The sequence below is a fragment of the Leptodactylus fuscus genome, chromosome 6, assembly GCF_031893055.1.
Source record: "Leptodactylus fuscus isolate aLepFus1 chromosome 6, aLepFus1.hap2, whole genome shotgun sequence".
Lineage (NCBI taxonomy): Eukaryota > Metazoa > Chordata > Amphibia > Anura > Leptodactylidae > Leptodactylus > Leptodactylus fuscus.
Window position 1 is genome coordinate 48,244,548 of NC_134270.1, and position 13,793 is coordinate 48,258,340.

General features: G+C 45.5%; 1 protein-coding gene across 1 annotated transcript in view; it reads right to left on the reverse strand.

Moving 5' to 3' along the window:
- Positions 1-5,959, reverse strand: part of RIMKLA (ribosomal modification protein rimK like family member A) — a 31,377-nt gene extending 25,418 nt beyond the window's left edge. Inside the window, exon 1 of the mRNA XM_075278512.1 lies at positions 5,388-5,959. Coding sequence (XP_075134613.1) covers positions 5,388-5,550 — 163 coding nt within the window. The 5' untranslated portion in view covers positions 5,551-5,959. The remainder of the gene's footprint in view (positions 1-5,387) is intronic.
- Between the last annotated feature and the right edge of the window lie 7,834 nt (positions 5,960-13,793).

The following is a 13,793-nucleotide window of genomic DNA, read 5'->3' on the forward strand; positions in this document are numbered from 1 at the left end:
GTCATTCAGGCTCAGGCTAGGTTCACATCTGCATTAGAGTCTCCACTGCAGAATCCAATAGAAATCGTCCAAGAGAAAAGTCCTGCATTATAGTCTATGGGGTCCGCAAGTAACCCAAACAACGGAGAACCCAGCGCAATTGTGAACCAGGCCTAAGCGAGCATTCCTTGATTTAGATTTCTCTGATTTCATTTAAAACCTTTTTGTGTACATGAGGGTACCCAGGGCGATATATGTGACGTGCCCTTCTCATTAGCAAGTTAAATAGGCAAAAACATAATATGAATATGGGATGATAAGCCACATAAGATATTCAAAGCCATAAAAAGCACTAAATGGTCTAAAATGTAGGAGTAATAATAATTATGATAATGGTGATGATAATTATAATGATGATGAATATATAATAACCCTACGCATATGTTTCCAAAAAGCTATCGCAATTAATTGAATGGAAATAGAATTACTCAGGGCCGGCGTCAGCACACGGCATAGTCGGGCAAGTGCCGGGGCCCTCAGAGCCTCTGGGGGCCCCCCAGCACTTGCCCGCCCCAGCACTTGCCTGTCCCGATTTCAGCTCATCGGCGTCTGACGGACGCCGATGAGCTGAATACATAGGCGATTAAAGCAGGAGCTGTGAGCTCAGCTCCTGCTTTAACGCTGCAGCCCGGCTTGCATGTGTAGGCGATGTGATGATGTCATCGCGCCTACAACTATGTGAATGGAGTGAGAGAGCAGAGAGAGGAGCGTCGGGGGAGCGATGGAAAGTGAGTGTAAGTGTTTGTTTTGTATTAAATATTAAGGTGGAACATAATGAAGGGGGCCCATGAAACTGGGGGGCAAATGAAGGGGAGGGGGGGTAACAGCATGACACTGGGGAAGATGAAGGGGGTGGGGAGAGAACGGCATGAAACTGGGGACAGAGATGGAGGGTGCCCAATGAAACTGGGGGGCAAATGAAGGGGAGGGGGGGTAACAGCATGACACTGGGGAAGATGAAGGGGGTGGGGAGAGAACGGCATCACACTGGGCCAGAGACGGGGGGGACATGAAACTGTGCTGATGAAGGGGGGGGGGAACGGCATGAAACTGGGGACAGAGATGGAGGGGGGACATGAAACTGGGGGCAGAGGAAGGGTGTATATGAAACTGGGGGAGAGGTGGAGGGGGTATATAATGTACGGGTGACTGTAGGAGGATTATACTGTGTGGGAGCACATGATAAATGAATGAGAATGGGCGGAGTCAACATAAAAGTGGGTGGAGCTAAATTTGCCGCGACGCGCAGATTTTGCCCTTCTTTCTACTCTTTAAAAGTTGGGAGGTATGGCGTTGGTGACGCCACACTCCTGTGTGACGTCACTCGCTTCATCTGCGACGCACAGTGTCTCGGCTCCCCCGTCTCCTTTACAAGGGGGCCCACTGAGGCTCTGTCGCCCAAGGGCCCATAAAAACCTGGAGCCGGCCCTGGAATTACTGAACAGCAGCATATTAAAGGGAAACTCTGGACCCAGGGAGTCCTTCTGGTCATGAGAATGCAATTATTTGTTTAATATATAATTTCTATTAAACTTTTTAGATATGACCAATTTCACAAGAATCACCTCCCTCCCACTCAGTCTGTATTGGGTTACCCATCACATATGAACTGGACACTGCTCACGGATCCTACTCATCAAATCACCTGATAATGAATCATTTTAGGTACTTGAAAAAGGGACAGTAGTTCCCGAAATGTGTTGTACTTGATTTTTTAAAAAAGAGTGAATCCATGCTTGACTATACGAGGTTGTGAACTGTGCCTATATAAGTGCGCGTACTGTCCTGCCTTCCCACGGGTTCCCTACCCAGATGTTCCTATATCATTTGATGTCCCTCCAGTCACGTAGGTCGCCTCAGGTTTCCGGTCCAAAAACGGGTATCCACGACTGAATGCCATTGCACTGCACCCGCATCCAGTCGCGCACTCCGCTCCGGATTAGGCCGAATGAATGGACCTATTTGGGAGGAGGTAGTCGGGAGGCGAATCAGCCTGAAGAATGAGCATCTCGCTTCTTTTTCCGGGAGCAGGAACAAACCAGGTGGAAATCTGCAGAAGTTCTGCAGAGATTCCTGCAGGTATGCTGCAGCAAAAAATAACTGACAATTTCAGGTGTTTTTGCTGAGGCAGCATTCATGGAAATGCACTGCTGAATTTCCATTCACAAAAATTTTGCAGCTTATCCAGCATATCTTCCATGTGTGATTCCAGTCTTCTACGTTAACACCCTTTGCAATCCACAACTAATTTTTGTTTCAAAAACTGTATCAGAAAACCTGAACATGTACACAACTCTCAATAATGTGTGAAGAGAGATATCATGTAACCAGCGTTGTGGAATGAGTTGGCTTTGTGAACCACTTAGTCATTTATATTAAAGCTACTGCCACACATTATGGAAATGCAACGTTTTTTGCTGCTGCAGAAATCCAGCTGGGAAAAACGCTACATTTTACAGTACCAGCAAAGTGAATGAGATTTTACAGCAAAAACTCAATGAAAAATGCTGCAAGAAAAATTCCGTTTTGCTACATTTTTCAAAAATGCATTTTGCTACTTGGGGCCTTCCCACAAACCAAACTTATCCCATATGAACGGTGTCTGAATACTGGAGTCCAACCACTAAGGCTGAGTTCACACAGAGTTTTTTTGGTCAGGATTTTGAGGCCGAATTCGCCAAATCAATGGGAGCCAGTCAGTTCTCTTTTCCAGGAGCCGTTTGTTCCGGCTCCCAGAAAAAAAGAACGGACATGCTCATTCTCCAGGCCGATTCGTCTCGCGACTAGGCCCATTCATTGGGCCTAATCCGGAGAGGAGTGGGCGACTGGATGCCAGTGCACTGCATCAGTATCCAGTCGCGGCTACCCGTTTTTTGGTACAGAAACTGAGGCAGCCTCCGCGTCAGTTTCCGGACCAAAAAACCCCATGTGAACTCAGCCTAAGACCTCCAGCAATTAAAAAAACAGGGATACTCATGGACATCCATTCTATTGATTTTTGGGGATCCCAGCAGTTGGCTCCTTGACAATTAAACATTTCCCCCCTATCCTGTGGATAGAGGATAAGTGCTGTTTGGTGGAAAATACCAAGTTTATATAATAATGCATGAAAATATCAGTTGTTGGCATTGCCCATTGCAATCACTGTGTTGTAGGATAGGTCAACAATATCAGATCAGTTGGGGTAGAGCCGTTTTAACACATTTGTGGGTCTAGTGCAAACTTTCATACCTGACCAATGCAAATTATAACGCTCTCTCAGTGACTGCCACATAGTATAATCCCCCTACGTGGCCCTCACACAGTATAATGCCTCCTTAGTGGCCACATACAATATAATGGCCCTCAGTGTCCCACCACACAGTCAAATGTCTCTGTAGTGGCCCCATATTATATAATGGCCATCAGATACTAACCTGTCCTCTCCACTGGCCCCTAGATAGGAACCTGCCCCCCCCCAGTGGCCCTAGTCATTATATTATAATATATTATATATATTATAACATAATGTCTCCCTCCAGTTGCCCTCACAATATAGAGTACCCCTCCAGTTGTCCTTCTCCTGGTTGCTCCCACAGTTTCATATCCTCTCCATGTGGCCCTACTGTTTTATGTTCCCTCCCAGTACCCACAGTACAATATTTCAAATAAAGAAGCAAAAACTAATAATCAACTTTCCCCGTTTCCTCCTGTCTCTGTTTCTGGAGGCTTCAGGGAGAAGCAGCAGTAATGTAAGTGACGTCACCCCATCACTTCTACTTCTCCAAGACACTGGGTGCAAGAGGGGACAGATGGTGAAGCAGGGAGCGGATGGCTCCCTGCTTCACCACTGTATTCAAATCATCTGCGCCCGGATGATGCAGATGAGTTGCACACATCTCTTCATTCAATTGTACAGGAGTTATGAGCCGAGCTACCTGCTTAACTATTTCTGTAACTCCTGTGCAAGTGAATGGGTAGGCACTAGAGATGAGCGAACACTATTTGAAACAGCAGTTTCGAACGGCTGTTTCGAATAGTGTTTGCTCATCTCTAGTAGGCACACATGTATGGCCCTTCACTATTCAATTGTGGGCACAGATGGAGCCCTGTTCTCGAGATAACTGGCGCAACTCACTTCTATCAAATACTGAGGTGGGAATAAAGGGAATACCGCTTTAATGACTTGCTTGAACAGCTCTTTCTACTGAGTCCCTCATACACATGTGTGTGGGGAAATAAGCCACAGCCTATGAGACATCCATCTGTAGGTGGAGAGGCCCCATACCCATAAGATTTATCTTATGTGAATGGCAGCCTATAGCAGCCAGTATCAAAACTGCAATATTTCAGGGTTTGTTTGGTAACATGGGAATAAAATATATAAGTTTATTATAAGCACCTGACAAAAAATGAATTGTATTTCTAAGGATCCCCTTTAAGCCATGCACATTTATAGTAAATGAATGTGCTACGATATAATTTATTCTTTATACATAATATTTATATATAGCATATGTGACATCTGCTACACTAAATGTATAAATTCACTATCATAATGGAAAGCGAGGCGGATGCTGTGAGCTTCGGGCCAGTTTTCCCCTTGCATGCTGTCATTGCAGTGCCTGTGGAGAGGGGAAGCCCTGTGTAGGAATGCACCTCCCATAGGGAAAGGGGATGGAACCAACTTGAAATAGGGCCCCCCTTTACTGCAGACCAGAGGCGGTCTGTATAGCACCTACGCCCTTCCATAGATCCCCCTCATTCAACAAGAACCTTACCTAGAAGCAAAAAAATAAACTACACTAATGTACTTTCTCTCTAGATTTTCTGTACCTAGCTGCCCTAGCCTTGAATTGAAATACCCTGGACAAGACAGAGTGGTTTGTCAGATGCCCCTTTCTTCTCATAATTACCCATAGCCATTTACCCCTACTGTTTTATAGCAAATGGAAACAATGTAGATGTAAATGTTACATAGCAAGCCGAGAGCAATACATGAAAGATACTGAAAACGATTGATATGAACAGTACTTAGCAAAGCTAAAGTAAAACTATTACGAGTATATTCAAACTCGGCAGATTTTGTTGCAGAAATTTCTACTGGGGTTGTTTTGGCGGCAAGCAGATAGATTTCTGCAAGCTCCATTCATAGGAATAGGACAGAGCAGAAACTCTTGCCGTGTGTGAATCCAGCCTTAGAAAGCAGAGACCTCTGTAACTGAAATGCATTCTAGATCTAGGCGCCTGACTTCTAGGGATAGTTTATTCATTGATGCCAGGCTCCAGCTTCCATTGCTCTATATAGAATGCCAGATATCCCTCCTATAGGGTACAACTACTATAAGGATAAAGCGCAGAGATCTTACCCAGCTTGCCATCAATGACAGTCAGGGCAATCTGATCCATTAAGACCAAAGTGAAGTCCAGCTCCTGTTCTTTGCAGCGCTGCTTCAGTGCTTCCAGGATGTGCATCTGAGGGTAGTCCTCCAGGATATTCCTGTCAGTCAGGAGCCACAGCTGGGAGCACATGGTGAAGGCAGGAACAACCAGCCAAAGACAAAATCAAGAATGTGTGAAGCCAAGCAAGGTCAGCACTGCTTCCCAAGGCCTGTGTGCAAGCAGCTGAGTGCAGGAGCCCAGTATACAGCAGCCATGCACCATATATACACCCAGACTGTGGAAGCCTCTGCCACACTTGACCATGCAGTGGGCAAACCCCTTGATGCAATCAATATGGGCGGACCCTGCACAAATCCATGGCAGATCCCACTGGTGTCAGCCTCTCCCGGCCCCACACATTGCTCTCTTTATTGGTCAGCCTGGCTATGTGCATGGGTCACGTCCTAGTACTCAGCAGCTGGGGCCCCGGGCTCCGGTCCAGTCACCTGCGGCTCTCCCGAGGACTCCCAGCGCTGCACAGGCAGAGGTTATACTGCTAGTGATGATGACAGGATGCGCTGACCTATGAGCAGCCCGGGGAAGGCGCCGGCCAATCACATGGCGGGATTCAGCCTCGAGACTGTGGAACGGACCAATCAGAGCGCTCGGATGCGAGGGAGCGCGGGCCGGGTAGCACAAGTGACCCGTTGTTTGCCGGAAGGTAGTGGAGCTGGGAGATGCGGCCGCATTGCGCTGTGTCTGCTACTATAGGAGTGAGAGGGGCCCCTATACAAGGACAACCTGTGGCCCCCTCTGATATGCGGCGAGGTGGGGGATTGTAGCTAGCCTTCCTGTACGGTATATTGTAACACAGTGATATTGTGTATATAGTGAGATTACACCCCTGAGTACATAACATATATGTGCTTGGTGTCAGTGAATGGAAATATTTTTGTCTATATCCTTAAAGGCAAAAAGTCCTGTCCCAGGAGCGGGGCAACCTAAAGAGATTTCTGGGAGTTAAAGGGGTTGTCCAAGATATTCAGTTGTGGCAGAAGTTCAGAGAAGGTGAAAACGTAACAGAGACTATACTCAATTGTCGCCATTTCTACGTCTCCCACCACAGTCCGATTCTGCTCCTCCTGGAGTTTAGCCCTCGTTCACATCAGCGTTTGTCCGCATGATTTGTGCGGGCAGCGCGTGGCAAGCACACGGACCCCATTATAGTCTATGGGGTCCGTGTGCTTTTACCTTACAGCACAGCCCTTGCAATTGCATTTGTATTCCGTTCGGGGGGTCCCCATGCGGACTCCTCCAAACGGAATAGAAAAGCAGATGTGAACCAACCCTTATTCCGATAGAAGGACACCACAGGTGACATATGTGAGTGACATCCCGGTTCCGTTGTTGATGCCACTCATTGGCCTCAGCGGTCACGAGAGGTGAGGACGTCCACTAGAAGAAGCAGCGGGGTGCTGCTGGACCAGACAGCGGCAGGGGACATTTATATATTTTAGCAGTATTTACATTCCTTTTCTATCTGTGCCTGGATCAGGTCATATGCCCTGAATACTTCTTTATTTTCTGCCCCCCGCTCACAGTTCGGGGTTTCAACATTCTGTTGTGGCTTCCACCACTGATTGGGCCCAAATGAATGAGTCTAATTAGTGGGGAGTCTCAAGCCACGTCCTCCAAATCAGCTGCAGAATCTGCTACAAGATCTAGCAGGACACTTTTTTTCTAGCTTCCTGCTCCATTTAGTTTCAGTAGGGGGCAGAATAAGGGAGGAATCTTCTGCTGATTTAGAGGCGAAATCCACTGCAAAATCAGTGCCAGATTCCATTGTGTGAACAGGGCCTGATACTGTTAATAGTGCCACTCCACAGTGGCCACCACACAGCATTATATGCCCACAGTAGCCCCCAGACAGTATTATGAGCTCCGCAATGACCCCCAAACAGCATTATATGCTCCGTATTGTCCACCACACAGCATTATATGCTCCACAGTGGCCACCACACAGTATATATGCTGTGCAGTGGACCCCAAACAGTATTACATTAAAAATAACAAACATTTATACTTAACTTATCTAACCTCTCCTGAGTATCCTCACTCCTTCCTCCTGCCTGAGTGAAAGTGAAAGTTCTGGAGTGGACATCTCAGTCTCCTGACCTCAATATCATTGAGACACTTTGGGGAGATCTCAAGTGCGTAGTACATGCAAGACAGCCCAGGAATTTCCAGGAACTGGAGACTTTTTGCCAAAAAGAATGGGCAGCTTTACCATCTGAGAAAATAAAGAGTCTCATCCACAATTACCACAAAATACTTCAAGTTGTCATTGATGTGAGAGGGGGCAATACACGGCATTAAGAACTGGGGTATGTGAACTTTTGAACAGGGTTATTTTGATGTTCTTGGTTGTCATTATGATTTAAAAAGAGAAAACACAGAAGTTTGGTAATAAATGGCTTTGACCAACCACTAACCATGAGTGGAGAAAAAGGTTTTGTGTTATCATTCATATTCTCTGGAAAAAAAAAGGTCTAAAATATAAAAATTCTGCCAGGGTATGTAAACTTTTTAGCACAACTGTATAAGAGTGGAGTAACTGAAGCTTGATAATAGAATACTTTATATAGTTGGTTGCTTTGCCAACTGCAATTGGAGCAAAAGCAAAGGTAAAGAAAAAAAATCTGGGGCAACACAGTGGCTCAGTGGTTAGCACTGCTGCCATGCAGCGCTGGAGTCCTGGAGTTTGAATCCCGCCAGGAAAAACATCTGCAAGGAGTTTGTATGTTCTCCCTGTGTTTGTGTGGGTTTCCTCCCATTCTACAAAGACATACTGATAGTAAAAAAAAAAGTACATTGTGATCCCTAAATATGGCTGACAATCTACATAATAAAAAAAAAAAAAGTCTTCATAATCTTAATATTATAATGCAAATATGGGTGCAGCATTACTAGGGAAAAAGAAACACAAGCCCCTTGTTCTGTGTAGAGAGTTTGCTGTGAGTACCTAGACACTCCATAGACACTGTATTAATTCAAATCCGAGCTAAGTAAAGACTGGAAGAGTAGGTGGCACTTTTTATTTCCCAATGGGCATCTGAATATTGAGAGTTGCAATCTGATCGGTTGCTCTGGCACCTGCTTTACGTTTTCCATGAACTATTTTTGATAACCCGTACTCAAGTGTATACAATCTGTATTACATGTCTGAAAATAAATTGGAAAATCGAGTTCCCCTTTAAGTGTGGCATATTGTGAAAACACTCAGACCCAGCACAGATCGGCTATTCTAGCAGCTTCTGGAATGGACGGGGAGCGCATACAGCATCATTCTTATGCAATTGCTGCAATTTCCTACAACCACTGCAATTCAGCGGACAGGGAACCCCAGCACTCAAAGGCTGGCACTGCAACAGCTGATCTGTACTGGGTCTGGGATCCTGACAGATCACATATTGATGACCTATCCTGTGGATAGGTAAAAAGGACCTTTTACCACCTCCATCCAACAAGTCCTTTTATTTTTACCATTCAATATTTGCTCCTCCACTTATTTTGGCACAGTTGGATTTTTTTCCTCTAGCCCCCACCACTTCCGAACAATCAATGCAGTTACTTTGGATGCCTGATATGGTATTTAGCCTCTGTACAGCTCCTTTAAATAAATACAATAAAATATCCCCAGGAAAAATTAAGCTACTTGGGCTGCAATTGTTTCTACATAGACCTGTGAATGATTGTTCCATACAGCTGACTAACAGCAGAACTAGCTGAAGAGTAAGATCAGTCATGGTGGATTTTTTGGTGGTATAAGTGGTGTAAGTGTATGGTGTAACTGGTCCAAGTTTGGCCGATCAGTTGCCTTACTTGGGATATTCAGAGACCTGATTAGCCAGTTTGGCTGTTTTGGTTCATGGGAGGATCATTTTTCCATAATCCCACCATGAAATGATAAACCGCACAGCTGATCCTTATCTATATCCAGTCTCAATGGATTTTGTATATAGCTAGTTTTTACTTCCCAACTGTCTCAGGGCTTGTTCACATCTGCGCCCGGTCACCGTTTATACAGGTTTCCGTTTCCTGCCTGAAACTGGGCAGGAGACGGAAACCTGCCAGTATTTTTCAAACCCATTCAAATGAATGGGTTTGAAAAGTGTCCGGCTGTGAGTTCCGGTGAGCGTTTCATGCTCTTCGCAGTGAAAGTGTTTTTCTTTTAACTGGACACAGAGTCGGACATGCAGGATTTTGTGTCCGGTTTAAGAAAAACGGTTTCACCGCGGAGAGCTCAAAACGCTTACCGGCGCTCACTGCTGGACCCGGTCTGACAGGTTTCTGTCTTCTACATGCAGAACGGAGACCGGACGCTGGTGTGAACCCAGAGTTAGTGGCACAGTTTGAGATTTTGGATGTTTTTGTTCCTGCTTCAATGTTATTTTATTTTAAATATGATTTTTATTGAAAAGAAGAAAACTTTTACAATATAATAAAAAAGCAATTACAAACATAAGAAGAATCGGCATAAGTCCAGTCAGTAGTTCCTGCTTCAATGTTGTGTACAGTGGTGAGACAGGGAGCTGGTAAGTCCCTGCTTTACCATTCAGCCTGTGTTTTTTACTCTTCAGCACGCATGGATGACGCAGTGACATCACTACATCACGCCTGCTGTGCCCTGATGCAGCTGGCAGCAGAGACTGGAGTCAAGGTGAGTAATTTTTTTTATAGTGTAGAAGCCAGAAGAACAGGGTATTATACTGTGATCACAAGGGGGACATGATGCTGAGTGGGACCATATGGTGTGACCACATGATACTTTATAGGCACACTAAGGGGGTGTTATACATTGTTGGGGCCACGTTATACTATGTGGGAGGTCGCAGGGACTGGATGTGGCCAAAAAGGGCATGGGTGGGGTTAGTGGAGTGAATAAGTGTATTTACATTTTTGGCACATGGCAGACTTTGTCCTTTCAGGGTGTTATACAGGGTGACTATCATATATAACTGATATTTATGTAAAAAGGGTTAGGGTACCTATTTTTGCTAGCAGAGGAGTTCACATTCCTCCCAACCGTATTGGATTCTGCTGGACAGTCCCAGATTCCGGGTCGTGTCCCGCAGTCCTGGTTGGCGGGAGGTATGTCACGGATACAACTCAGCTGTGTACAGAGATAACACAGATGAGTTGAATGCAGTGGTGAAGCAGGAGCAGACAGCACCCGCCTCCCTACTGTGTCCCTATGTCAGGGGTGCTCACACTTCTTCAGCATGTGAGCTACTTTATAAACTGGCAAGGCAAAAGATCTACTACCCACTTCTTGTGGGCAGGGCGGGCATGTGGGCAGGGCGTGTCTGTGGGCGGGGCAGGGCATGTGGGTGGGGCCGGGCGGAGCGTGAGAGCAGGAGACCCAGGGATCCCTGCTGTCTGCTTGTTCACAGCGCAGGCTGAGAGTTATCTCTGGACACTGGCAGGCTGGGGCTGCGGCAGCCCCGCCTGCCAGTGTCCAGAGATGACTCTCAGCCTGCGCTGTGAAGAAGCAGCACCCCGGCTCCCTTCATCCCTAAGAGCGGACAGCGCATCATCCTCCGGAGCTGCTGCTGCCCGGCCTGCAAGTGTCCGGAGTGCTTGTTCACAGCGCAGACTGAGAGAGACTCTCATGATGCGGATTCAGTGTGGAAAGCACGCGGACCCTATTGTAATCTATGGGGTCCATGTGCTTTTACTGCTCACTGCTTGGCAATGCGTTCGGTATTCCTTTCGGGGGTCCCCATGTGACTCCCCGAACGGAATACCGAACGCAGATGTGAACCAGGCCACAGTCATGCACACTGCAATTATCTGCTCTGATTTGCTCAGAATCATATTCCAAAACAACCCATAGACATCACTTGTCTACCCTTGCTCCACTACACCTGTCACGGTTCACCACTCTCCCCCTTTTTCCCTCTTTCCCTTCTATGACAAGTTTGTTTGCATTTATTGCTAGGTTTTTCAAGCTGCTTTTACTTCTACTGTTATATGCTTTGTATAATAAAATGAGTACAATACATTTATTTTTGATGTATATAATCTCTTTTAGGGTGTGTTCACACGATGTAACGTTGCGCATGATCTGGCACATATTCACGTGCTGGCAGATGAAGCGCTCAAAATGCTCACATTCATTCCAATGGGAGTTAGGAGCGTATACGCCGCGTTATTTTGCGCCCATGATTTTGCGGCCGCAAAATCACGGGCGCAAAATAACGCGGTGTATACGCTCCTAACTCCCATTGAAATGAATGGGAGCATTTTGAGCGCTTCATCTGCCAGCACGTGTATACGTGCCAGATCACGCGCAACGTTACGTCGTGTGAACGCACCCTTAGGGCTAGGTTACACAGAGTTTTTTGCATGCGGATTTTGACGTGGAATCCTCCTCAAAATCCTCCTGCAAAAAGGGCTCCCATTCATTTCAATAGGAGTTGCTCGATTCTTTTTCTCACTAGCGATTTTTTTTCTGCTATCAGGAAAAAGAAGTGACATGCTCTTTCTTCCTGCAGATTCCGCGGCTGTGACAGCTGCAGCGTCTGCGGCGTGAGACTCACTCCCCTCTAGGCCCATTTGGTTGCTGCGACGGGATGCTGGTGCACTGAATCAGCATTCCGTCGTGACTATCAGCGCTGAGAATTCATACGGTGGAAAAGGTTTCCGCCGTGTGAACAGACCCTCAATTTGTATGTTGTACTTAAAGGGGTTGTCCCATCACAAGGATCCTATCTATACTGCTTGTTAATGTGGATGTAAGACTTTTCCTAAATACACTGCTTCAGCAAAACTGCTTTGTTTGTCCACTATCTTACTTTATTCAATTCATTGTTGACAAAGCCCTTGACTTATCTGCTCAAAAGTCAAGTGATGTATCTGTCAGCTCTCAGGGGGGAGGAGGGGCTAAGTGCAGGGAGCGAGCCTGTGTTTCTAGTTATTCCTGTGTCTACACCACGTGACCTAACTTCCTGCTCTCAGATAGGGAAGTGGAGCTGCTTTCATTTCTGAACTCGTCTTCTGTTCTCCCAGTTATCAGGCTAGCTAATTCAATTGTGTTCATTATGGCAGAGACAGGCAGTCTCTGTACAGTATGTAACACAGAATGGCGTTGCTCCTGCCTGTACTTCATAGTCCAATATTGTGCATATAGTGTTGTTTGAGGACCTTTGATGACATCACAGGCCCTTCAGCCGCCCCATAGGATCACGCTTCACGATGGGCGGAGCTAAACGGCAGGTTGCATGTGAAACCCCGCCCACCAAATGACGCAAGAAACCAGGAAGAAAAAAGATTTTACAGCAGTGAAGACTGGTGAGTATAGGAATACCCCTTTAATAAAAAAACAGTCTTCAAACAAACAAGTATCTGGCCACTGGCTGGTTATTTTATATATGTGTGTCTATTTGTGCATTATATGTGCATTTATTCGTTGTCCTTCTTGATAGCTTCCATTGTGGAGTTACTGATTTTCCACCATTAGCAGCGGACACTAGCTGTCGGACACCGACGGTAGTGTGAACGCCCCCTTACCATTTTTTTACTTATAATTTTGTAATAAAATTTATTTTGTAGATTTTTATTCTTGGTGTTGAGGATTCCCTTTTCTTTTGTATACTTATGATATTCGGGGCCCATTTATTTTATGAGGCATATAGCTCTAGTACCCCCTTTACTTAGCCTAGTATAAGATCCATCAGTGTTAGTAAATGTGTCAACTGTCTGGTAATAGAGATCCAAGTTTTATTCTGGGGCCCCATGGCTATTTTTTGCACCTTTGTGACTGATACCTCTTTAGTTTATTTCCTATGTTTTATACAAGACCCCCGATGTCTACCGTATTCGGCCACTCTTGTTGTCTTCAGTCTTCTTTCAGGTAGTATGTTGTGTATAGTGAGGACACACAATGTTATTACCCCCATCACAGAGACTGACCCCCATAACACTTGTAATGTAACCTGGGGCAGGAAGATACTTTATGACATAGCTATGTGTGAACTGTTCTCAGTATATGGCGCTCCCTATAGTCCCTAATCCTGTATCAGATGTTGCCAGGTATATAGGAGACAATATGTTTTATTATATACTGGATAAACAGCTGAGCTCTAGTAGAAGTAGCACTAGGCTCGGTTGTTGATCTCTGTCATCATGTTATTGACTCACTGTCAATGTGGTCTTCTATGTAAGGAGACATCCAGACGGAAAAAAAATACATCACAATATACAGATTCTTTTATTTCTTTTTTATTGAATAGCAATAAGCAACATTGTAATAAAATTATTACTGGCCCTTCAATAAACTATAAAATGGATCACAGTGACTCTCAGGTTAGGCTGGTGGAGACCTCGCTGCA